General features: G+C 42.5%; 1 protein-coding gene across 1 annotated transcript in view; it reads left to right on the top strand.

Moving 5' to 3' along the window:
• The window catches only part of THRB (thyroid hormone receptor beta), a 192464-nt gene that overhangs the window by 165223 nt on the left and 2732 nt on the right, over window positions 1-24509 (top strand). Inside the window, exons 3-6 of the mRNA XM_019536026.1 lie at window positions 1236-1336; window positions 5561-5708; window positions 13513-13718; window positions 17462-17608. Of these exons, the coding sequence (XP_019391571.1) occupies window positions 1236-1336; window positions 5561-5708; window positions 13513-13718; window positions 17462-17608 (602 nt within the window). The remainder of the gene's footprint in view (window positions 1-1235; window positions 1337-5560; window positions 5709-13512; window positions 13719-17461; window positions 17609-24509) is intronic.

Raw genomic sequence — 24509 nt, 5'->3', positions numbered from 1 at the left:
TGGTCTTGTATCTTATTCTGATTTTAAATTTCTAGTTTAAAAATATTATTGTGTTATTAGAATTCTGTTTTGTTTTTAAACTTAATTTGCAACACTTGATGGTACTAAAAATGAATGTTATGAGAAATGAACCAACCAATGCAACTGTTTTATTTAACAGTGATAGATAATTGCAGGTGCTAATAATGTATGGTAAGTGTCCTCAGGGGGGAAAAATCACTCCCACTCATATACACGTGAATGTGCAAATACACCCATTGAGCGCCTCTAGACATGTGTTGGCTTTTGGTTCCCTGGGGAATGCCTGTGCCATGAATGCTTTGGCACGCATTGAGTTACCCCAGGAGTGGTAGGGGATGCTGGAGCCAGCACTGGGGGTGTCCCGGGGCTGCAGCTGTGGAGATCCTACTGGGCACAGCCTGGCCAGCAGCCAGAGCACAACTCCAGGCAGCCCAGCTTCACTTTTCAGCAGCACTGCTCCAGATTTTTTTTTTTTCTGTGAGTTTTTTTTGGGGTGTCAGGGGAAAAAAATGGAGCAGCACATATTCAGACAGCATGCCCTTGCAGTGCAGAAAACACCGGACTGTGCAATATGTGGCACTGCAGACGTGTTTGCAGAGCCATGTACTGCATGACTGCTCGTCTGGATGTGTCCATTATGTTTCATTCCCTCATTAAGATGCCCAAAATGTCATAAATTCACATATCTTAAGTATGTCCCTGTAGTACACACCCATCTGAAATAAGACTGGTATAATTTTAGTTCTTTGAATATGCATCCTGAATCATGCCCATAAAAATATTTGGAAATAAGTGCAATGCGAGCTTTAATAAGCTATTCAGTCATTTACATAAACTTGTAGCCATCTTATTTCATGCTATAAGCATATCTGTTTTACGTAACATAAAGTAAAATGAAATTTGTTATATTGCACCTTTTTCATGTTTAAGGTATTGAGTTTAAAAACAGTATTTCCCAAAAAAATAGTTACCCAGTCTGCCCTTCTAGACAATAATTATCCTACCAGGAGAAACACAAGCTGCTCTTTTGAAAAAGAGATGGTATTATAGATTGTTTCTAAATGTTTATCACATTTCTAGCAGAACCCTTTTTATCCAGGAATTCCAGTCTTTGGCTGTGGGAATTCCGAAATGGGGACTATGTAGAAGACATCTGTAGTGAATGTTAAAGTTATATTTAGATGCTTACCTGCCACTTTCTCTCTTTCTTACAGGGTACATACCCAGTTACTTAGACAAGGACGAGCTATGTGTAGTATGTGGTGACAAAGCCACTGGGTATCATTATCGCTGCATCACTTGTGAAGGCTGCAAGGTAAATAGAGTGGAAAGCTTGGAACTGGAAAGGACAGTCCAGTTCACTCTATATTCTTATACAAGTTGCTGTACTGGGCTGTCACAAAATATAAAGGCAGATGAGAAGAGAATAACTACATCTATTAATGATGATAATCCTTGTATCCATATGTATCCGGTATGTAGTCAATTCTGCAGAGGTTCAAAATTGAAAAGAAGTTGTTTTGTTAAGTTAGCTTTTTCTAGTTTTATTTTAAAAGTTTGTTTTCTAATTTAAAAAAATATATATTTGACCATAGTTTCAGCTTGTTTAAAACAATATTCTTCTATTGTTCTATTCTAGACTTTAACAGAGTCTATTTTACGGCAGCTGAGAATCTGGCTTGTCAATATGATTTTTTTCTTTGATTGCCAGTACTTCTGTACCTATTGCAAAAGAACAATAACCCACATGTCCATGCAAGCTCAGCATTCAGTAGCATGAAGTAATAGGAATGGTTTAAAAAAATAGTTCGGAAACTCAGTGGAATTAGATTTCTGTTTGTTTGTTTTATACACTCACTTCCAGAGTACAGCATAAAACTAAAAGTACAGCTTCACCCAGGTAGGATGACAAGTAGGGGGAAGCAAAACATTATGAACTGTTGACCCTTTTTACAGAAGTGCTCTTCAATCAGCTACAAAATTATAGTTAAACTAATATAAGATTTTGCCATGAGATTGTTAACATTCAAATATATGTTGTTCAATAGATCCAAACAGTCCTAAAAATCACTGCCAAAAATGCACTTAAATTTTATATACCAGCCATTCTTTTCTCAAAGGCAAAACTTTAAACGATCCTTGTGCACATAGGGACTTAAGCCAAGCAAAGAATTGGCAACAAATTATTTAAAAAATAAATCCCTGTCTCCTGTACATGAGAGCGGCTTGCTGACAGAGGGTTGTCTGCTGCCTGTTCAAAATTTCTGGACAGATATTTTATAAACACATATTTCAGGCTGTGTTTTGTAGGGTCCATATATTCCTTTTCAAGTTGTGTGATTTGCTGGCAAAGTTGCTTCCAATTGTTTCTGTTCCCCAGAAAGATGAATTAACATTTTTAGGTGTTTCTGCCCAAAATCAGTTTAATTTGGTGATTAGTTTAATCTGGGCTGGATTAATCTTTGCATTTCACAAAAATTCCTATGATCAAAGCATCAATGCCTTATGCAAATTTTTCCTCTCACTATTTGTCACTTTCTAGAACTGTGCCTATGTCTCACATATTGTAATATACAGGCAGAGCGAGGGGCTGTTAGGGACTAGGTTTCTGTCCTTACATTAGACATTGCTTGATTGTACTGGCTCAAATTAGAGTTTGAGATATTATATATATATATAAAATTGCAGCCAATTTCATTACATCTTACAGGGCCATGTTCAGTCTTCTGAGGGAATTGAACATATAGGCATATATATTTTTGAAGCAATTTCAAAAGTCAAAGTTTCAAAAAGGCAGCAGCAATTATGTTCTAATTATTGTGTGTAGACAAGCTGGGAATGATCCATGTAGTAAAACTGCTTCAACTTTAACCTGGATGAAGCAGTGTTAAAGCTGGAGCAATTTTGCTGTGTTTGTATTGTTCCTGGCTTGTCCACACATAACAATTAAAACAAACAGCTGCTGCCCTTTTGAAATGTTCCCTTTTTGAAATGGCTACAAACGTTCATTGTCCATACCCAAACTGATATAACAATTATATCAGTACCAACGAATACTAATACAGGCTCTTACAATGTATCTGTTACCTCTGCATGACTCTGTAGTCATACATGTTTAATCGGACTACTCCAACTTTAACCTTGCTTCATTCAGTGTCATAGTTAGGATGATTTAGCTATAGCATATAGCTATAGGATCATGAAGATGGAATAGTTAGATAAGAACAGCTGCTTTATGCTCCAGAGAACTCCCCTTTCCCTTTAAAGCAATTCAGGTGTAAGCTTGTCCATCCCTGATATTTGTGTGCAACTCCAAAGTGTAGGGAAGCAACACAAGTAGCAAAGGTGCAGAATTTGGCTCTGCGTGTGATTGGTTATCAATATCAATTTGTATATACTGTACATATATAAAATAAAAGCTAAGGTGACATACCAGCATCAGGATTAAAATCAATCCAACCACCAACACCATGGAACAAGTAAACTAAACAGGTGCTTACACAGACATACAAGGGACTTTTCCCACCATGTTGCACTTGGAGCTGATTGAAGTGTTTTTAATTAAACCTTTCTGAGAAAAGTAAAGGGGCAAGATCAGAAACCAGAATCTGGTCCAAGACTGGAGAAGCCTAATGGGTAAAAAAGTGATACAAGCTATAAAGTCAAAGCCATGCTAAGTACACAAAATGTTTGGAGAGAGCCTTAGAACTGCACTCTGAAGTTGAGCACAAATTGTTCCATGTCCCGTTTTAATCATAATTGCCCAGACTTCCAATATATGCTGAACTCCAGAGCTGCCTTTTACTTTGTTGGCCCAGTTCATTTCACTTGTAGTTAAAGAAATAGCTTCATGTAAGTTGCTATAAAACAAGCTTGAGAAAGAAGGGAGTCAGGCTCTTTCTCTCCCCTAAAATACACATTTATTACAGGTTTGAAATTGTATCCAAATCTGTTTATTTCAGGTAAAATAGAATTTAGAGCCTAATTAAAAGCCTTGTAAAGTGAGTGGAAATCTTTCCATTGACTTCTGTGTGCTTTGGGCATGACCACTGGCTCTGATCCTGCAAAGAGACATTCACTTACACTTAACTGTACTCACTGTGAGAAGTTCCATTGACTTTAAAGGCCTTCACTAGGAAAAAAAAACACATGCTCTTAATTCAAGTTAAGTAATTTGAGATAAAAATTTAGTGAAGATGAAAATGTATGAAGCTAGAAGGTTGACTTTAAGAAATGCTCACCAAGGTGCTTTAATTCAGCTTGCTAATTCATGTGAAGGCAACCAAGTCTTCATCAGGATTTTACACCAAGTTAGTTAAGGAAATTAACTCAAATTAAGAATATACCTTTTTTTCCTAGTGAAGAAACTACTCCCTAGCTGAAATCCTCCCTGGATCTGTTTCTCAGTGGGAGTTTTGCCATTAACTTCACTGGAACCAAGATTTCATTTATGGTACCTTAAGTGAAGCATGTGCATAAGCATGGTAAATATGCATGTAAATCTTTTGTGTGGTAAGGGCCTTATTGTACTTTATAGCTGAAAATTAGGCTCACCTAGCTATAGGTGGTCTCAGATTATGGGGAAATTGGGAACCAAATCTTTATCTGAACTGCTGTCTTTGGACCCATCTAAATGAGGTCTTTAAAGTTTGATTCCACTCTGAATGCCTACTGACTTTGATGGTAGCTGGATCAGGTCCTTAACTTGAAGATGGAAGGTTTTATCTGATTTCTCTAGGAAAGGCCAGATCTTTAGATGGTATTAAATCATTGATTTCAGTAGTACTACCTTAAGTTGTACCTGCTGAGAATCTGCCCCAAATTCATACTGCTATGAGTATTGATAGCCTTGCATGTACCATTTAGTTTTGAGTTGCAGAGGTATGGGGCAGGTAAGGATGAACACATTTTCTCAAGGTTATAACCCAGCTGAAGATTGTGGATTCAGTATTTAGAAGCAAATTCAAATCTTCTGATGGGCAAGGCATATTGAGCTTTGGCAAAATTGTGACAGTTGCTTGTTCTTTTGTTTTGGTGTGTATTTTGCTCCCTCAGTGGCTGTATTTTTTTTCACAAAGCATATGTGCTGTTTCCATTGCAGAGGCTTCCCTTTACTTGGAAGTGTATGTCTATAATTAAATATTCCTTGAGAACAGTGATCTGATTAAGAGAAGGACCTCACTCAAACCCTGTGCTTCACATGCTTTGTGAATCTCAGATCCATATATATCACCTTGCTGGGGTCGTTTGACCCCAGTACTCTTTCCTGCTGTGGCAGGGGGTCGGACTTGATGATCTGCTCAGGTCCCTTCCGACCCTACTAACTATGAAACTATAGTTTTAATTTTAGGTGGAAACTTTCATGAAACTCAGAAAATAAAAGTTCCTGTATGAGATGGCTGGTGTACTCTTCAAGAATCCCCTAGCCTTTTTGTCACAAAGTATATCCTCTTGTGTATGTGTGCACTTAACCTGAGTTCCTGTCTATGCCAGAAAACTGCAGAATACTAATGCCTTCTTTATTTTCTTTTGCACTTAGGGATTTTTTAGACGAACCATTCAGAAAAACCTCCATCCAACCTATTCCTGTAAATATGAAGGAAAATGTGTGATAGACAAAGTAACAAGAAATCAGTGCCAGGAATGTCGCTTCAAAAAATGCATCTTTGTTGGCATGGCAACAGATTGTAAGCCTTCTCTTTTTGATTTCTTTTCTTGGTGAATATTGTTTAAACAGACCAGAACTGACGGCAGTATTTTCCCTTTTATAATATTGTGTTAAGTTCATTATAGCATGCTATTTCTCTGATGGTTCTGTACATTTTTCTTTATGTTTTAAGAGGCTGGACCTTCTCTTGGCCTTATCCACTTTGTCTAATGGTAAGAATGGTCATTTCAAGTGTGAGGGGAGTGATCCATTTGGATAGACATTCTGCTAGAAAAAAACACATCATGTTTAGAAATTTCTGAAGAGTGTGAAGTTGAACCTCAAGTAGCACCTCAGGGCTCCAGTTAAAATTTATTCTCGTGTGTATATATGGGAAGTAACATATATTAGTCAAGTACTCATTCATTGATAGACCTGTTTATCCCTTCTGCTATTGCTTTTTCTGTGACTAATGAGTTCTTGTTTCATCATGGTATGAACAGCTTAACTTCTGTTACACCAGTGCATCATTAGCCAATTGAATTATGTAATCTTCACACAGATTTTTTTCAGATGTAATCTTTATATAACTTGATAAAAACCTGCACTTCATAAGAGAAGAGCAAGTACAATTTTAGCAGCTGCTTTGCTGTTCACAGGTCCTTGGTTAGCAATCTCTGATAATTTACTGTACAGTAAAATGAGCTTAAGAGGAAGCCTTATAGTAATATATAGTGCCTCATTATTTCATATTGTTTACTGTGGTGGACTGGGCATACATTTGGGTACAATGAAGCTCTGGTTATAGTTGCTTTTTTCAATTCAATACCTAACTAAAGCCATTCTGCTTATCTCTATTGCTAAGTAATTAATATTTTAAGTAGATCTAGGAATATGTATGAAAGAATTTCTTTGACCTGAAAGACATGCTTCACAAGATCTATGTTTATTTGGAGAGGCTGGGTTCCCCTATTGGCTTGACTAGATATTGCTATCCACTTGTCTATTCTCAACAGAACTACATCAGATCACTTCAAAACTTGCCTAATTGGGATGCTAAGTTTTTCATGTTTGGGTCGTATGATATTAATTGGAGAAAATGAAAGCAATTAGACTATAGATTTTTAAATGCATTCAATGGATCTGTTTTACTAAACTGGTACATCCTAAGGCATTACTGCAGAATAACCATAGAAAACATAAAACTTGTCATAGTGAATACTTGCAGTAGTAATCCTATTCCAAGATTTATGCACATCTATTCAGAATACAAAAATACCAACCTACCTTTTGCAACTGAAACACTCTTTCTCATGTTTGATAACATGACAAATATGGCCATAACTAGTACTGCCATTAGGTATCTCAATAGAGAGGCCAGGATTATGCAGGTATGGAGACCAAAAGACCCATTCCATCAGTCTAGGTCAGAGCTGAGGCACTTTGGCAAAGAGCATAACAAATTTTGTACTGGCATGACTCCTACTTTAGTAAAGCACATGTATAATAGTACACTTCCCCTTTGAATAAGAACTGTTCTGGCAACCTGCATAAGTTCTAAAAGTTCATTTTAAAGGAAAAAAATCATTTAAGTGTAAATAAATGAGAACCTTTGAATCATACTAATGAGTTTGAGCTACATTTTAGACAAAAGGTATTACCATACAGATATGTGGATGAGAAGTCTAGAATATTTTCCTGATAACAATAACATTGAAATGAGGTGAGTTTTGCGTATACCAGATTGCATTAGTGTCACGTATTATGCGTTTTCAAGCACTTAACTGTGGTCCTTTGGGTAACAACCAATGCTGTCTTATATTGAGGAAATGGCAATCTGGGTGATTTGACACCTGCGGTGACTGGGATGTGTCCATCAAACTACTATGGATGAGTCTTCTTTTTTTAAAGTGAAAAACAAAACTGAATTATTTAATTTTGATTCCATTGCTTTCATTATATCCAAAGAGCAGCAGAGTAACAAGAATCACAATATTGCAGGCCCAATTCTGTGCCATGTTGTCCAATGCAAGATTATTGCTTGATAGCCTGAGCTCAGTACTAGCTGAGTATATTCTCTTTGTGCCTATAAGCACCAAAAAGACATAGCTGAGCTGATAAGTACCTCACTAGAAGTGTGTTTTATGATGATCATCACTGTTAATGCTTTCAAGCACCCATATAGCTGGTGATAACCTAGAACAGCTGTGAGGCAACTGGCTTGATTTGTTGTCTGTGATATTTGACTCAACTCACAAGTAGCCATACTGGTTAGAAGTATTTGGGATGGATTTTGAAGGTAGTTGAAGAAACAGTGTTGTTCCTAACCAATGTCTCCTGCAGTGCACGGCCTGAGTAACTTTTTCCCATTTAGTGGACATGCTACCTGCTTGGATGGTTTGTCTCTGGAACCTGGACCAGAGGCTTTCCAGAAGGCTGTTTACAAGGGTTTTGGCCAACCAGAGGCCATTCTATCAATGATTATGTTTTTTCTTTGCTACCAGTGTAGCAAATGCCTTGCTCTTTATTTTTTGTCCTACAGTTTACCGTGCTTGAGAACCTGAGAGAAAGGAAGAGGATAAGTAGTGGCAGGAACTTTAGGCTGGTTCTATACTTTTGTATACAGCCCTCCACCCTGCTCCCCTCTCCAGTTACACTGTGACTTCAGAAAGTTTAGATATTTTTCTTCACCAACACTAGCCTATCCACAGCATTCTTGAGTGGTCCTATTTCAGGAGTGTCAAGCTGGGTGAATGTGTAGTTTCTCCAAGTGAGGAAAACACCCAATATTTCTTTTTAAAATACTTATACTAGATCCAGATGAAGCAGGTTAAAAACAGAAGATTATATTGGATAAATAGAACTATTCCCTGCCAATAGTTCCTGTTAGGAATGGTAGGGCAATATGTCCACTGTCCTCAAGAAAGTCAGAGTTAGTCCAGTTGGAAGGGGAAAAACTCCATTACTTTGTCATTTTTACCATCTATTGACATAGTAAAATATCACATTGTTAGGGGAATCCATTGTGAAGACCATAACAGATGAAGAAGTCTGGCAATGTATTTTAATCCTTGGAGTTGCATTTTACACCCTGTTTTAGGATTATGTGTATTTATTGGTGATTTCTTAGTAATTGTGTCCAGGATGAATACTATTGACCATGAGGTTTTGGGATACAACTGTAGTTACCCTAGTAAGAGTGAAATAAGTTGATTCTGAATAGTTCCATTTGTTCTTGGAATTCTTGAAGAATAGTTTAGGTCTCTTGCTGTATTCGTCTGGGATATTGGAGGGGTCTAGATACCGAAGGGCTTTTAGAAGAGGTAGTAGGAAACGGCATTGTATATTTAGGAAGCTGATGGTATTCGGCTCTGTTTCCATCACATCACATATCTGGAATAACAGTATGCATAATGTTATATGGAGCCATAAGCTGATAAATGTTAATCCATATACAGTAAAATCTCTGTTATCTGGCATGGATGGGGAATGGAGGATGCCAGTTATCTAAAAATTCCAGTTATCTGACAGTTACAATCAAGGAAGAAAATGCCATGCTTGTAGAGGAAATTTTCAAAGAATTAGTGTACAGTACATTACAGCATGAACAACTGGTGCCTCCCGAGACTGGGTGGTGGGGCACAATTTGTGGGCAGCAGCATTGGCAGCAGGGTGGCCAGCGGCAACCAACAGCTGGCAGAAGGCGGGGGGGTTGCAAGTGGCAACTGCATGCAGAAGCCAGTGGCCAGTCTCAGATGGACACTTGCCCTTCCATGTCCCCCTATGAGTTGCCTATGCATTATAGTATAACCTACAGTCTAAAGAATAAAATAGTATACAAATAAAAATGACATAATAGCCAGTGACATGAAATGCCAGGGCAGGCCGGTCACAGGCTGCTGCAGCAGGAAGAAGGGGCACGCACGTTCAGATACCCTGTGTGGGTACCCTTGGAGGGGCACAGCAGGCAGTAAAGTGGCACAGTGTGATGTGGCACTCTGTGCATTCCACCACTGAAATTCGGGTTAATAAAGTATTCTGGTTAATTAAATGCCAGATAACAGAAATTTTACTGTATATCAAAGTAGATGGTGAGATGTAACCTGAAGGACTGCATCAAGCAGGTGAAAGTGATGAACTGCTGTCTTGGTGGATGGAACATTTATGACACTTGTGACTCAGAATTATAGCCTGGGATTCGTTTAAACTTAGACCTGCTTTTGAAGATCATATACAGGGAGCCCAAAAATATGTTTTGCAGGCCCTGTGATCATGCTTCTGATCTCCCAGTAATTTTTAGACCACTGTAAAGCCATTGATTTTTAGTGGAGCTGCTCCTGACTTGCACCAGCCCAAATAAGATCAGAATCAGACTCTGCGGTTGCAAAATAGTTTACTTAGCTAAGTGTTATTCTAACAAGCTTTGTCTTGTACCAATAGTCTTGTGCATGCTTTTATTGTTTTAATAATAAGGATCGATTGGTTTGCTCTACCCTCTCAGGATAGAGCAAATCAAATACATACCTTGGGGGCTAGCTTCATCAGTAAGACTCAATGTTCTTAAGGGCTGAGCATCGTAAGTCAAGTATTACACATTTTCAAATTCTGTGGCCCTCGGCACCCTTGAAGCATAAGGCCTTAAATCCCTTTTTCTCATTTGACTATCTCTTTTCAGTATAACCATAGGGCACAGGCAGAAGTTGTTTTTCAGGTGATCAGCCTCCTGAAAGCACACTACACCCATGCCATAACAGACATGCATGACTACAGAGCACTTTTAAAGGGGCTGAATGTATGACAAATTAAAGGAGGACACCTTAATCTGATACTTCATCTGATACCTAGGGCAACGGTTCTCAACCTCTGGTACCTTACGTACACCCTGCCGATAGAGGCAACAAAAGCAAAACCAGAAGACAGAGTCCCACTTTTCCCTCGCAGACCACAGCCCAAGGCAAAGCAGCCTGCATGGAGCCTCCCTCCCTGTCCCCCAGCACACTGACACTGGGGAGCGAAAGCCCTGGTGCACCAGACGCGGGGGGGGGGCAGCAGCTGGAACTTCCAGCCCAAACAGCCAAAGACTCCTCCAACCCGCCGGGTGGGCCAAACTCAAAATGCGGCACCTGCCCATGTCCCGCGTACCCCTACTACAAGGGGTTGAGAAATACTGCCAACAGGAAGGGAGCAGGGAGGAGGAGCAAGCTACTGGCTGAAGTTTTCCTGGCCTGAGCTGGAGAGGTGAGGGGGATTAGAGCCCCATGCCTTGAGGTCTGCCCCCCTCCCCTCCATCTTAGGCCAGGCAAACACCAGCTGGTACTTTGCTCCCCGGCCCTTCTCCTTCTTTCTTTTCTGCTGAGAGCCCCAGAGCTGGGGGCGGGGGAGCTGGGGGAAAGGGACAGCGCCTCCGCTGTAGGAAGGCTCCTTGGGCTCCTGCAGGGAGGCTTGATCCCTCTCCCTTGACTCAACAGGTTTATGTAAAGCTTCATGAGTTTGCAGATGATACCAAGTTATGGGGCAAAGTTAACATACCGGAGGACATGAAGCAGATGCAGGCTGACCTGGACAGGTTGGATCAATAGGCAGAATGAAATAGGATGCAATTCAACAAAGATAAATGTAAGGTACTCTACCTAGGGAGGAGGAATCCCCAGCACACCTACAGGTTGGGGGATGACCTCCTCAGCAGCTCAGAGGCTGAGAGAGATCTTGGAGTCATAGTTGAACTCCAAGATGAACATGAGCCAGCAGTGCAACGAGGCCATCAACAAAGCCAATTGCACCTTGTCATGTATTAGCAGATGCATGACCAACAGATTGAGGGAGGTGATGCTCCACCTCTATGCAGCATCGGTCAGGCCGCAGTTGGAGTACTGTGTCCAGATTTCTGCGCTGCACTTCAAGAGGGACACGGAGAATCTGGAGAGGGTTCAGAGGAGGGCTACTTGCATGATTAGTGGCCCCCATGAAAGACCCTGTGAGGGGAGGTTGAGAGATCTGGATCTCTTCATCCTTTACAAAAGATGGATGAGGGGTGACCTTGTAGCCTCCTATAAGTTTATCAAGGGAGGACAGCAGGGAATTGGTGATGCACTGTTTACCAGAGTGCCTCAGGGAGTAACTAGGAATAATGGGTGCAAACTAGTGGAGAGTAGATTTAGGTTAGACATTAGGAAGACATTTTTTACAGTAAGGGTGGCCAGAGTCTGAAACGGGCTGCCAAGAGGGATGGTGCTGTCACCTAACTTGGAGGTCTTCAGGAGGAAGCTTGACCATCACCGGGCTGGGGTCATCTGACCCCGGTCCTCTTTCCTGCCAGGAGCAGGGGGTTGGACACAATGATCCATTAGGTCCCTTCTGACTTTATAAAATCTGTGAATCTATGAATGTTGTATGAGTCATCCTGCAGTTGTTTGTTTTATTTTTAGCTATAAAGAAGTTATGTACTGAAAAGAGTCCTACTCAGGTTCTAAAGAACCAGAACATATGTCTGAAAGATTAACCCTTAGGGGTCTTGTTTTCCCATCATTGCACAGGGGATTTATGCCAGTAACTTCAATTAGTATAAATGGGGAGCAGTTTACATAATCCCCTTGTGCATTAATGTTAATGCTTGTTACCAGTGTAATCCCCTGCAGAAAAAATAAATGAAGAAAAGACCCAATAAAGAGAAAATACATGAGTAAAATGTACTGAGTTTCTCTTTCTTAATAGGTATCCTAATGCTTTACGTCCACTTGGAAATAGAGTTGTGTTGACTAAAGGAATAATCTGTCATTTTGTCTTACAAAAAACTGTTGGATATGGGACTAGACTGGTCTAGGAGACCTGTTTGAAATCTAACCCATATCAATAGTGCCTAAAAATTATTCCCATCAGCTATTTAGTGACTACTCAAAGTGAAATGTTGGTCTCTATCTTGTTCCTGTCAACATGTCAGCACCCCCAAGGCACCACCACAACTGGTATTAGTTAGTAGCATCAGCAGTTACGAATGAGCATAACAGCCAACCCACTCTCTCTACTGAGGCGACCGTTCCAATTTCAACTTGGTTCACTTTGATGAGACAGCATAAAGGAAGCCTACATTGTTGCTCCCTGAGTTTCACCAATTATGGACAAAACCTGTCCATCTATCTTACCTGAATGGTCCAATCTATTTAAAATGTGTGACCCCATCTTGTTATATAGAGGTATTCAATTTCTTTGGGCATTTATTCATCTCTAAATAGAATGAAGTTTACTTTAGAAAAAGCTGCAGTACTTCATCACCTGTAAGATAGATAGAAACTACTAAACTTGGGACCAGCTAATATTCCTTTGTAAATTCAAAATATTTTTTGAACCACTGCACTGGTACACTGTACATTGGTACTCTACACTACTACACAATTACAATCTTGCTTCTTGTGTTACATAAGGCCAGTTAATAAGAGACTGACATGTACATGGGGTTTGTGGGTGGCGGGGTTTGAAAGAAAGGAAAAAGACAATGCATCCTTTTCTAGCTTGAAATACACTAATGAGTTGGTTAAGTGAATCCAATTTACTCCTTTAATCTAAGTATTGCAAAATCTTCTGTATATGTGGAACTTTACATGTTTACTGAAGATAAAGACACTTTGTGCATAGTGTGTCAGCCACAAAGATGAGTAGGGTTCACATTCTAGAAAGAGTAAGGTTGGAGTAAGAAAGCCGTATACCTACTGGGCTGGATGATAGACCTCTTCACTCATTAGTCAAGTAATTTTAGTTTTTTCAGCACATTTGCAATGCATACAACTGAATTTCAGGCAATCCCAAAAGCAGCCACTGTTACTTTTTAAATGTGCTTTTACCCCCATTAGTGGTGCTGGATGACAGCAAGCGGTTAGCAAAGAGAAAGCTGATAGAAGAAAACCGAGAGAAGAGACGTCGGGAGGAACTGCAGAAAACAATTGGGCACAAACCTGAACCAACAGATGAGGAGTGGGAGCTGATCAAAATTGTTACTGAAGCACATGTGGCCACCAATGCACAAGGAAGCCATTGGAAGCAAAAAAGGAAATTTCTGGTAGGAACCTTTCCCTTTTCTACTGTTTTGGCTGCCAAGATCTTTTGTTTGTTCTTTAATCCCTTCCCAGCCCTGCTACCCATTAGCACTTTATATGTGTTTGAGTATTGACTGGTGCACTATGTGAAAAAAGTGTGATTGTCTTAATTAGTGGCTGCCAAATTCTTTGATGCACCTGGTCATTTGATCAAACAATTCAGCCAGAAAGGTTAGCAGAATGCTGCTAAGTAACAGACAAAACAGTTGGATCCCAGTTTTTGCTGCAGTAAAGAAAAGTGACAAACATGTCTCACTCCTGCTTTACCCTGGTGTCAGTCTAAAATACATCCATCTTCAAGGACTTGTGTCAATAGGGGCTGAGATTTAGCATGTTTATGTATTTAAAATCCAAGACTTTTTTCAGATAATAGTACAAAAACAGCTGCTGCTTTTTTTGGTTTTGTGTTTGTTGTTCCTTTGCATAGAAGTGAATAAATGTGTTTAAACCACATTTGGCAAGAAGAATTAAACTCAGCAAAACCAAGATGCTTTTGTTGCTTCACTGACATTATAAAATATGGAAGATTCCTGAGACTTCTTACCTATAACCGAGGGTTAGCCTAGAAAATTAAAGGTGTTTTGTGATGATTTTGTGGACAAATAGTTGTCTGGAAACACAGGCAAACAACTAGTTGTCTGCAAACAGTTTGGACAAATAGTTGTCTGCAAACACAGGCAACTGGACTTTATTGCCTGAAAGGCTCCTTCCAGTCCTATGTTCCAATGTACTCTAGCATGTTTTTGTTTCATTACATCCCTTTAAAAATGGGTGGTTTGATTTTTGATTATTTTCTACATTTATTTGGTAGAGGAAATAAATGTAGGATAAAAACTCCTGCAGCACACAAGTGTGAGTATAATGTCATGAATGTTGAAGAACCTGGAAGGCAAGTGAAACCTACTTCAGTCCCAAATGCACTGTATGGTACTGTAGAATTTCCCCCAGGTAGAAACTTATTTTTCAAAGCAGCCTACTCCAGTGTTGGAATCATGAATATTACACCCACCACAATACATCATATACTATTTGAGAGAGCTGTTGCTTTTTATGATGCTTGCTTAGTCTCAGATCACATCATTTTATACATAAGATCACACACTTGTGTCAGGACACACTGGGAACAACACAGAGACAGAGCACGTGGTAAAAGACAATAGAATGTTTCTGAAATTACTTTCTACAAAGTTGTTTTATTTTGTTTTAAAACACCACACTTGTAATACTGCATAGCTAATTTCTTAAACATAGTTGCATTAGCATGCAGATGCTTGTTGTAAATCTTTCCATTGCTTCATAGAGAGCTCAGGTTTTTTTTTTTTTTGAAAGAAGTTGAATTTGATTTGGAGCTCATGGCAGAACTGTAGAATCTCTGACATTATTCTAAAAATGATTACACATATATTTATATTATGCAACAGCAATTTCATTGTCACCGTTGATTAAAGATATGTTTATGTATTTCCTAAAGCTCAGTGGTCTTAAAAGAGTCCTTCTTTGACTTCTGTGCAGTTTTAATCATTTTAATGTGAAAAAAGTTATCTCTTCACATAATGTTAGGTAGGTCTTTGAAATATCAAAGCCTTATGATGAAACAGAGGAACAGCTATGTGGCTGTTTTTAAAAAATATATAGATGCAGTGCCAAGCTATCATTAGAATAAAACGTGCAAACTTAAATTCAGTTGTGATAAAAATTGTCCGTCCTCTGCAGAGGTTCAGAGTAAGGTTTTGACATAATCAAATCCTACTAAAATCCTCAAAATGTGATGTATAAGTTTTGAATGGAAGTCCTGCAGGTAGTGAAGCTTAGCATAAATAGACAGATGTCCTGGGGATTCTTCTTTTGTCCAGACTTATAACTTTTCAGCCCCAGTCATTAGTCATCTTAGCATAGCTCTAGAAATAAAACTTGTCAGTTCAGTTGTGCTCTTCCATGTTTGGGTACCTGTGCTATAGCAAAACATCACAACAAATAGTTAGAGCGCCCAGTTCTTCACTGCGCTAAGTACCTTCTAAAAGGAACTGAGTACAAGAGCATAAGACTGAAAGCAGTCTTTCAAGCAGTCACGTCCAGTCCCCTGTGTTTGCAGATAATTATTTGTCCAAAAGATCCACAAGATCATCCACTCTGACCCCTGTTACACAACACAGCACAGACCACCCTGTGGGAAACCAAAAACCCTATGATATACCACAGGTAAAGAACAAGAAAGACTAAGGCATTCATTGCCAGTGCCCTGGCACTTCAGTAGACAGATAAGATTTTTGGGTGAATCTGATATCTTTTATTAGACCAACTTAAATAGTTGGAAAAAAAACTTAAGCAAGCTTTTGGTTTAAAAACCCTTCCTCAGGCTGTGGCCTGGACCCCTGGCACTTCAGTGGCAGTAACTTCAACAGCTTTGCTTTTAAGGGAAGTTGAGCACTTCAAAGGACACAGGACTAGCCCTAAATTACCAAGGAGAAGAACATCATCTGTTCCCCAAAGTTATGTATATGAGGCAGAAGCATAACGTGTGTAAAAATGCAGCTGCCCATACAAAATGGAAATGCCAGTCAGGTGCCCATTTATTTAGATTTCATAGACTTTACATAGACATTAGGACTCGAAGGGACTTCGGAAGATCACTGAGTCCAGCCACAGGGCAGGAAGTCAGCTGGGCTCATAGGATCCCAGCAAGATAAGCATCCAGTTTGCTCTTGAAGGTTCAATGTAGGTGCTTGAACCACCTCCGCTGGCAGGCTGTTCCAGACCTTGGGGGCTCGGACAGTAAAGAAATTCTTCCTTATGTCCAGCCTGAAATGGTCTTGCAGGAGTTTGTGACCGTTCGACCTCGTCATCCCTTGGGGCACTCTGGTAAACAATCGTTCCCCCAGATACTGGTGGTCACACTGATAAACTTATAGGTGGCCATCAGGTCACCCCTGAGCCTGCGCTTTTCCAGGCTAAAAAGCCCCATGGCTCTCAGCCTGTAAGGTCTGTTTTCCTGACCCCTGATCATGCACATGCATATGGCTCTTCTCTGGACTGTCTTAAGCTTCTCCACATCCTTTTTGAATTGTGGAGCCCAAAACTGGATGCAGTACTCCAGCTGCTGCCTCACCAAGGCCGAGTACAAGGGGTGAATGACGTCCTGGGATTTGCTTGAGAAGCATCTATGGATGCAAACCAGCATCGCACTGCAGGTTCATGTTCATCTTGTGGTCAATGATGACCCCGAAATCTCTTTCTTCCATAGTGCTAGCCAGCATAGCACTGCCGAGCCTATAAGGATGCTGCAGGTTTTTCTTTCCAACGTGGAGAACCTTGCATTTTTCGGTGTTAAACACCATCAGGTTCTCATGCACCCATTTGCTGAGCCTGTCCAGGTCAGCCTGGATCACCCATCTGTCTTCTGGCGTGGATGCTTTGCCCCAAAGTTTGGTGTCATCGGCGAACTTGGCCAGTCTGCTCCGGACTCCAATGTCCATGTTAGCCCCCTATTATACAGGCATTTTGCAGATTGTATGATGTGCTGTAAACAAAAATTGTCCTTAGATCTTTTGGTGAGCAGTGTTGATGTTTTTTAATGTCATGAGGTCAAAGTGCTGGATATTAGGAATATATTTTGAATTGCTGATGGCTTATAATAATTTTTTAAAAAATCAAATTTTTGCTCTACAACCAAATGTCCCTTTGAATATCTATGGCTTTCTATCCTCAGCCAGAAGATATTGGACAAGCACCAATAGTTAATGCCCCAGAAGGTGGGAAAGTTGATTTAGAAGCCTTCAGTCAGTTTACAAAAATTATCACACCAGCAATTACAAGAGTGGTGGATTTTGCCAAAAAGTTGCCTATGTTCTGTGAGGTAAGACTTTCTTCTTTTTCTTGCTTTCTACCAAGTGCTTCTTGCTTTTGACAGCTTTTCATGAGAAACAATGGGAGGTAATGTCAATCAGCATGACATGAAAACAAACAAAATTATATCTTGGTCTTATAAAATCTCTCTGCTTCATGTTGACCTGAGGCAAGCAAGAATTTTGCAAAGTTCACTTTGTTTTAAATCAGCTGGAAAGCAAAACACAGATAGGATTAACATCATCTATGTATTGTTTAATTTCTAGATTCTTCTGATTAAACAAGTTCCTTCTTTTATGTACTTAAATTATTACCTTTAACAAAGGGATTGAGTGTGCTTTTAGGCATAGCTATGAGGATGAGATAGTGAGTAAAGTGCAATATTCTAGGAGCTGAAATGTTGGCAGGCTTCAGGAAAAACACCCTCTAATACCTAATTCCCTCCTGCTTTGCTAATGCCCCTGGGGTGTGGTAAGGTGCCTGTATGAATAACAAATAAAGATCCAAATTCAGCAAAGCATCCCTACTTAGGAAGAATGATTAAGCACTTGCTAAACTTTTAACATTATTTATTTGCCTAATTCCTTCTGAATAGGGATGAAGTTAAATATTTGTCTAAGAACATGTCCAAACCAGGGGTGCTCAACCCCCAGCATGCAGGCCAAATCCAGCCCACAGAGCCAAAGCATCTAGCCCAGGAGCAGGCAATTATTTTGGGCGGAAGGCCACTTGATGAGTTTTGGTGAGCTGTTGAGGGCCACATGGGTAGCCTCGTCCCTTCAGTTGTCCCACCCCCTTGTCGCCATCTTGGGACCGGAAGTCCTGGCCCCTGCCCTTTGCCACTGGAAGCCCTGACCCCTGACCTTTGCCACCAGAAGTCCCTCCCCTTGCACAACGTACCAGCAAAGGGTTGTGACCCCTCTAACATCTCTGCCCCAGCAGTGGGGCTTCAGGGGCATCAGACCTCCCCCAGAACTTTCCCCCTACCTGTGCCAGCTGGTCCCAAAAGGAGGAGGCTCCTCCACTGCTTCTGCTGGCCAGTGCTGGCCCGGCCCAGCCCAACCCTGCAAGGCCTAAGCAGCATGGCATGGCACGGGGAAAGCCTGCCCAGCAGCCACTTTCCTGGGCTTACCTGCAGGGCAGGGCCCTTTCTAGTCCTGTGCAGGAGACAGAAGCTGGCCCAGACCCTGTTTCCCCTCACCGGCGCCGCAGGTTCTGGCCCAGCACCCCTGCCCCTCTCAGGCTGCAAACATAGCCGGCGCAGGGCGAGGCCGGCTGGGTCAGGCTGACGTCAGGGTTGGTTTCCTCACAACCCGAACTCAAGGAAACAGCCTGAGGTGCTGCAGCTGGTGCTGCCAGAGTCTTTTAGAGAGGCAGCCGCCATTACATGGGCTTTGAAGGGGCTCCGTGGGACGGAGGGAAGTGTTTGGTGGGCCGGATCTGGCCCATGGGCTGTATTTTATCCTCCCGTGATCTAGCCTGTGGGGTTCCCCACAGGTCAGGAAATTTGGTGGCCGGGGAAGCAGTAGCAGTTAATACTGCTGCCCCTCCCCAACTGCCAAATCCTCAGGTGGCAGGTTTGGGCCCAAGCCATACCCACTTTCTCCTGCATGGCTAGCCTGGAGCCAGAGCCTGGCCCTGTGCCCTTCCCCCCTGCAGCCAGATCAAGTCCAGACCATGCCCCCTTCCCACTCCGTGTGGCCAAAGCAGGCCCACCAACCTTCGGACAGACCAGGCACCATCATTCTGGCCTTTGGGGCAAAAAGGTTGAGTGCCACTGGTCTAAACCATCTCTGTGGGACTTCGACTGCCACCATGAAAGGACGTCTTGTCTATTTGCTCTCACTGTACATGCACCAAATCCTGGATGTTAGACAGTGCAGCCCCCTCAGAGTGGCTTGAGCACTTGCACGCTCAGTAAGCACACCCAGGACAAAACATGAGAGCAGCTCTGTCTGAGCACACTCAAGAATGTTGGAAGGCAAGTATGGTGCATCATTTATAGTTTTTGGCATTGGGGAGTGGGAACAAATGGCTGTGGCATGCTTCACAGCAGTAGCCCCAGGCATAGCACAGAGGGGTTCTTGACCAGCCCTAAATCCTTTCCCCATCCCAAGACTAAAAGTGTGTCTAGGAACATCACCATGAGGCATACTGTGTCCAATCACTCGCAAAAATGAGGCCACACAGTTGCCAGGGACCGGTGTTGAGTGCATAGCCAGTGCTACTCTTAGATTCTCTTTGCACTGTACAGGAAACCCTTGCTATTTGCGGGTTCGGCATTCACGGTTTCAAATATTCATGAATGCCAAACCTGCATCTTAAATGCGCTTACAGGAGCTCCTTGGGATCTCTGTGCTTGCCGCCACCAGGCTCCCGCCACCGCCTCTGGGCTCCCGCCATTGCCAGCGCAGCCGTGCGCTCACCCCGCCCCCAGCTGCCAGGGGCACTGTGTTCATGAATGCAGACAACGCTTATGAACGCAGTGCCATATTCGCGGATTTCGCCATTCGCAGGGATCTCCAGAATGTATCCCCTGCAAATGGTGAGGGTTGCCTGTAAACTTCTTGTGCCAGGCAGCAGTGTCCTCAAGCATGCTGTGGGCTGACTCCTAAACCAAAAGCAGCCAAGTTTCCTTCCATGGGTAGGCTAATTAGGATGGGCACAGGCTTGCTGGCACTGTCAATCTGTGCTACTTAGTTCACCTGAAGTACCACATGAACAAAACTACACTACCTCCAGTTTAGGAGGCAGCTTGTGCAGAGCAGCATGTTGTGCTTTAGGGACTACTGCTGGGTACAGTTAGCTTATTCATGTAGAGATGGCCTTAGGCTCTCCTCCTTAGGTATTCTTATTGGCACACACTCAGGAGTACTCCAAAATGGCTACAGTGCCTTACTTTCAGGATTTAGCATATGGAAAGTGGAAGTTAGTGCCTGGGCATGCCTCATGGCGACATTCCTAGCACAGAGGTAGCACCCCCTTTGCCCACCCTTAGTTACACTACTGGCAGTAGTCAATGCAGAAGGTAGAGTGCCACCTTAGAGATTACTGGTTCAGAGAGGCATGAGCTTTCACAGGCAATGATCTATTTTGTCAGATGCTTTGGAAGGATTGGCAGAAAGTTAAACCCAATATATTCCAGTTTTCTCGTATCCCACGAGGTACTGATTAGAAAGCTGGAAGATACTGGGCTCAGCTGCGGGACCATCAAGTGGGTGCAAAACTGGTCGCGGGGTAGGACAGAGAGTCCAAGTGAATGGATCAGTGTCGTCCTGGTGAGATGTGGGCAGTGGTGTACCCCAGGGGTCGGTACTTGGCCCAGTGCTGTTCAATATCTTCATCAACGACCTGGATGAGGGGGTGAAAATCCCATTGGCCAAGTTTGCAGACGACACCAAGATATGGGATTGTGCGGACACATCCACAGAGAGGCTGCAGATACAAGCAGACCTAAACAGGCTGGCATGTTGGGCAGAACAGAGCCAGATGAGGATCAACATAGAGAAATACAAAGTGCTGCATCTGGGAAGGAAGAACCCCCAGCACACCTACAGGCTGGGCATCGCTAACCTGACCAGCACTACAAATGAAAGGGATTTGGGGGTAACAATAGACCCCAGCATGAATATGAGCCAGCAGTGCAATGCTGTAGTCACTTGGGCCAATAAAACCCTGGCATGCATCAATCAATGCATCTCCAGTAAATCCAAAGAAGTGATTCTCCCGCTTTACTCAGCATTGGTGCGCCCGCAGCTGAAGTATTGTGTCCAGTTCTGGGCACCGCACTTCAACAAAGACGTGCTAAAGCTCAAGAGGGTCCAGAGAAGGGCCACCCACATGATCAGGGACTTGCATGGCAAACCATATGAGGAGAGGCTGAGGGATCTCAGACTCTTCAGCCTAAAGAAAAGAAGGCTGAGAGGGGGCCTGATTGCAGCTTACTGCTATATCAGGGGCTCAGTGAACAACTGTTCACCAGGGCACCCTTGGGGAAAACAAAAAACAACAGCCACAAACTCCTAGAAGATAATTTCAGGCTGAACATCAGGAAAAAACTTCTTTACAACTAGGGTGTCCAGACTATGGAACAAGCTCCCCCCAGAGGTGGTGCAATCATCTACCCTAGAGGTCTTCAGGAGAAAACTGGACAGTCACCTGGCTGGGGTCGTCTAACCCCAAATGTCTTTCCTGCTCATACAAGGGGCTGGACCTGATGATCCTTCGGTGTCCCCTCCAGTCCTATGATTCTATGAGAGGGATCTGTATTAAAGGAAAAGGGACAGGAGGAGGGCCACTTGTCCCCTCCTCCTGTCTTTGCAAAGACCTTGTTACAAATTAATTTTAGGCAGCTCCTGGAGCTCTTAACACCTGTTTTACATGGGGCTTGGGGGGAAAAAGGTATGGGGCTGGATCAGGTCCCCATGAGCTGGGGCTTCCTTCCCAGTGCAGGGACAGTAGCTTCCCCAAAAGCATCTTCCCTCACTGCTTCCACCTCCCAGCCACCCCACGAAGCACAACCGGCACCTCCCACACCGCAGCCTATTGAAACATTTGACCTTCTTTAATTTACTTCTTCTTTATTTCTTTTAAAATTTTTTTTTACTTCTTTTTATTTTATTCTTCATTGATTGACTTCCCTCATTTCACTGTCCTTCCATGACTCCCACTTGCTTTCCACCTCCCATTTCATTTCCCCCGCCATCCTATTCACTCTCCACCTCCCCATTTCATGTGTGTCCCCCACCTTCCAAACCCATTCTCATGCACTCCTACCCGGATCACGGATGTGAGCCTGTCCTGGCTCACCAGCCCTCTAGTGGCAAGTTGCATCTGTGCAGGTCGGAGAAGGTTTTTAGCTTGAAGGTGCAACTGTTCCAGACTTGAGCTAGCACTAAGACCTATCAGTTTCTGAGCAGGTTAGAGTAATGTGTAACAAGGCCCTAAGAAACTAACACAGCAACACAGCTAACCACCTTTTTATCCCCTGTAGTCAATGATTTTTCTCTTTGCTTATAAGAAAGTAATCCTAATTATAGGCTGGATCTTGTAGAAAAAATACACCTATGAGTTCCCTGGGATCCAGAAACGTGGAAGATCTAAGGTAGAAATTATTCTCCCCAAAAGTTGAAGAATGCCTCAGTGCTATCCTACGCTGCAGAACAGCACTAGGTTCCCTGATTCAGTGCCAAGAGGATGGCATTGATAATGACTGACCCTGCTGAGGGAGTTCATTGGAGAACCTCACATAGGGAACATCACTCAGGGAAGATGTTTGAGGGTGGGCCCAGCATCGTGCTTTTTCCCTGATGGCTATGTCCCTGAGGTCTTGCAAAAAGAACTGTTTATATCCATTCACGGTCTTCACCTCCTCTGGACCCTTCAGAATAGAGTGAGGTAAATAGCAATAGTTGGCAGTGTTCATAGCTTTCCTTGACCAACTGCAGGACTCACTCAATCAGCCAGGAAAGCATGAAACAGTGGCCAGGCATAAGGATTTAAAAATACAGAGAACCCAGAAACCAGGGAGCTTGTTGCAGCACTACATTGTCTAAAGGAAGCTGCCTACCCTAATTCAGTGGTTGCTGGTGGGAAGTCGCAGTGACATTCCAGTGTAGTTGTTCTCAGAAAATCTGGCCAGACAGACAACCAGCTATAATATGCATCTGACATCTACCCTCCTAGTTACAGAGGACCACTTGTGTCACAGTGAAGAGTGTGGCAGAGATGAAGAAGTCAAGTGAGGAATAGCTGGGCAGGCCCTTGGCACATGATACAGTCTGAGAAGATCAGACAGTCTGAGAAGATCAGACGTTCTGAGCAGCTGAGCCACTTCTTAAACTTTGCACGGCACATACCGGTGTCTGACAGTAGACTGAGAGTACACAGTGGACCTGGAGGAATAGGACAGCAGTGTTGTCACATAACTGCTGCTATGGCGTAAGGGAGGTGGCAGGCATTTCTTCCTGCTTGAAAGGGCTGCAGTCCCATTGAAGCAATGTATTTTTTTTTTTGTAAAAAACCATGTTTCTTTATTTAGGTTACAGACAATACCACATGGGCTGAACTATTGCTGTGTACTGTCTGCAAGAATAAACCTTTTCTTCCTCTACAGGCTTGTGCCCTAAGTCCAGACACAATGGCAGTCATGGTTGTCAGGGTGGATCAGGCTAACAGTGTTGCTAACCTCCACAAAGGAGATGGGGAAATGGGGGGAAGGCTCAGGCCTCCATGACCCTGCACTGACCAACAGGGCTGACCTGATGAAAGGGCCTCTTCTTTCCTATTAGCCCTGTGACTTCTGCCAGCAGAGTCCTGCTGTGGCATAGCCCCTCTCCCTCACAGGAGCAGCCTAGACCTAGATAATTAAGAAGAATTTTTAATATTGAATTTACTGTTCAGTGCTTATACTATTTACCTATTGCCTTTCTCTCAGTTTGGGCAACAATAATAAATTGGGCAGTTTCTTCAGATCCAGTTTCACAGGTGAACGGAACATCTGGTAACATCTGCAGTTTGACTAAGGCTGTGCCAGGTGTTGCAAATGAAAGTGTACATAGTTGCTCATGGCTGATTTAGGAACTAAAGGTGAGTTTATACGTGAGACCAAGAGAGGGCCAGCGAGATGAACACTTCACTGGTAATTCAGTTCTCCTGCAGGAGAGCATGAGATAAGCCACCCTGTGACAAATGCTAGTCAGGTTGTTCACTGCTCTTCTGGAAGGAGCTGTGATCCTACAGTGAGGAACAAGGCGTAAGTGTAGAACAGAACAGAATGAGGGAACTGCTGCAACTCCCATCTCCCACAGCTGTATGCTACTGATGGAAGATGTCTTCTGAGGCCAATATAAGCATCAGTGGCAGCTTGGGGAGCCCATGCTCCATGCAGATTGCATCTTTCACTAGTCTGT

The sequence above is a fragment of the Crocodylus porosus genome, unplaced genomic scaffold, assembly GCF_001723895.1.
Source record: "Crocodylus porosus isolate Cpor-Errol unplaced genomic scaffold, CroPor_comp1, whole genome shotgun sequence".
NCBI lineage: Eukaryota > Metazoa > Chordata > Crocodylia > Crocodylidae > Crocodylus > Crocodylus porosus.
This window is presented reverse-complemented; position numbering and strand designations above follow the sequence as displayed.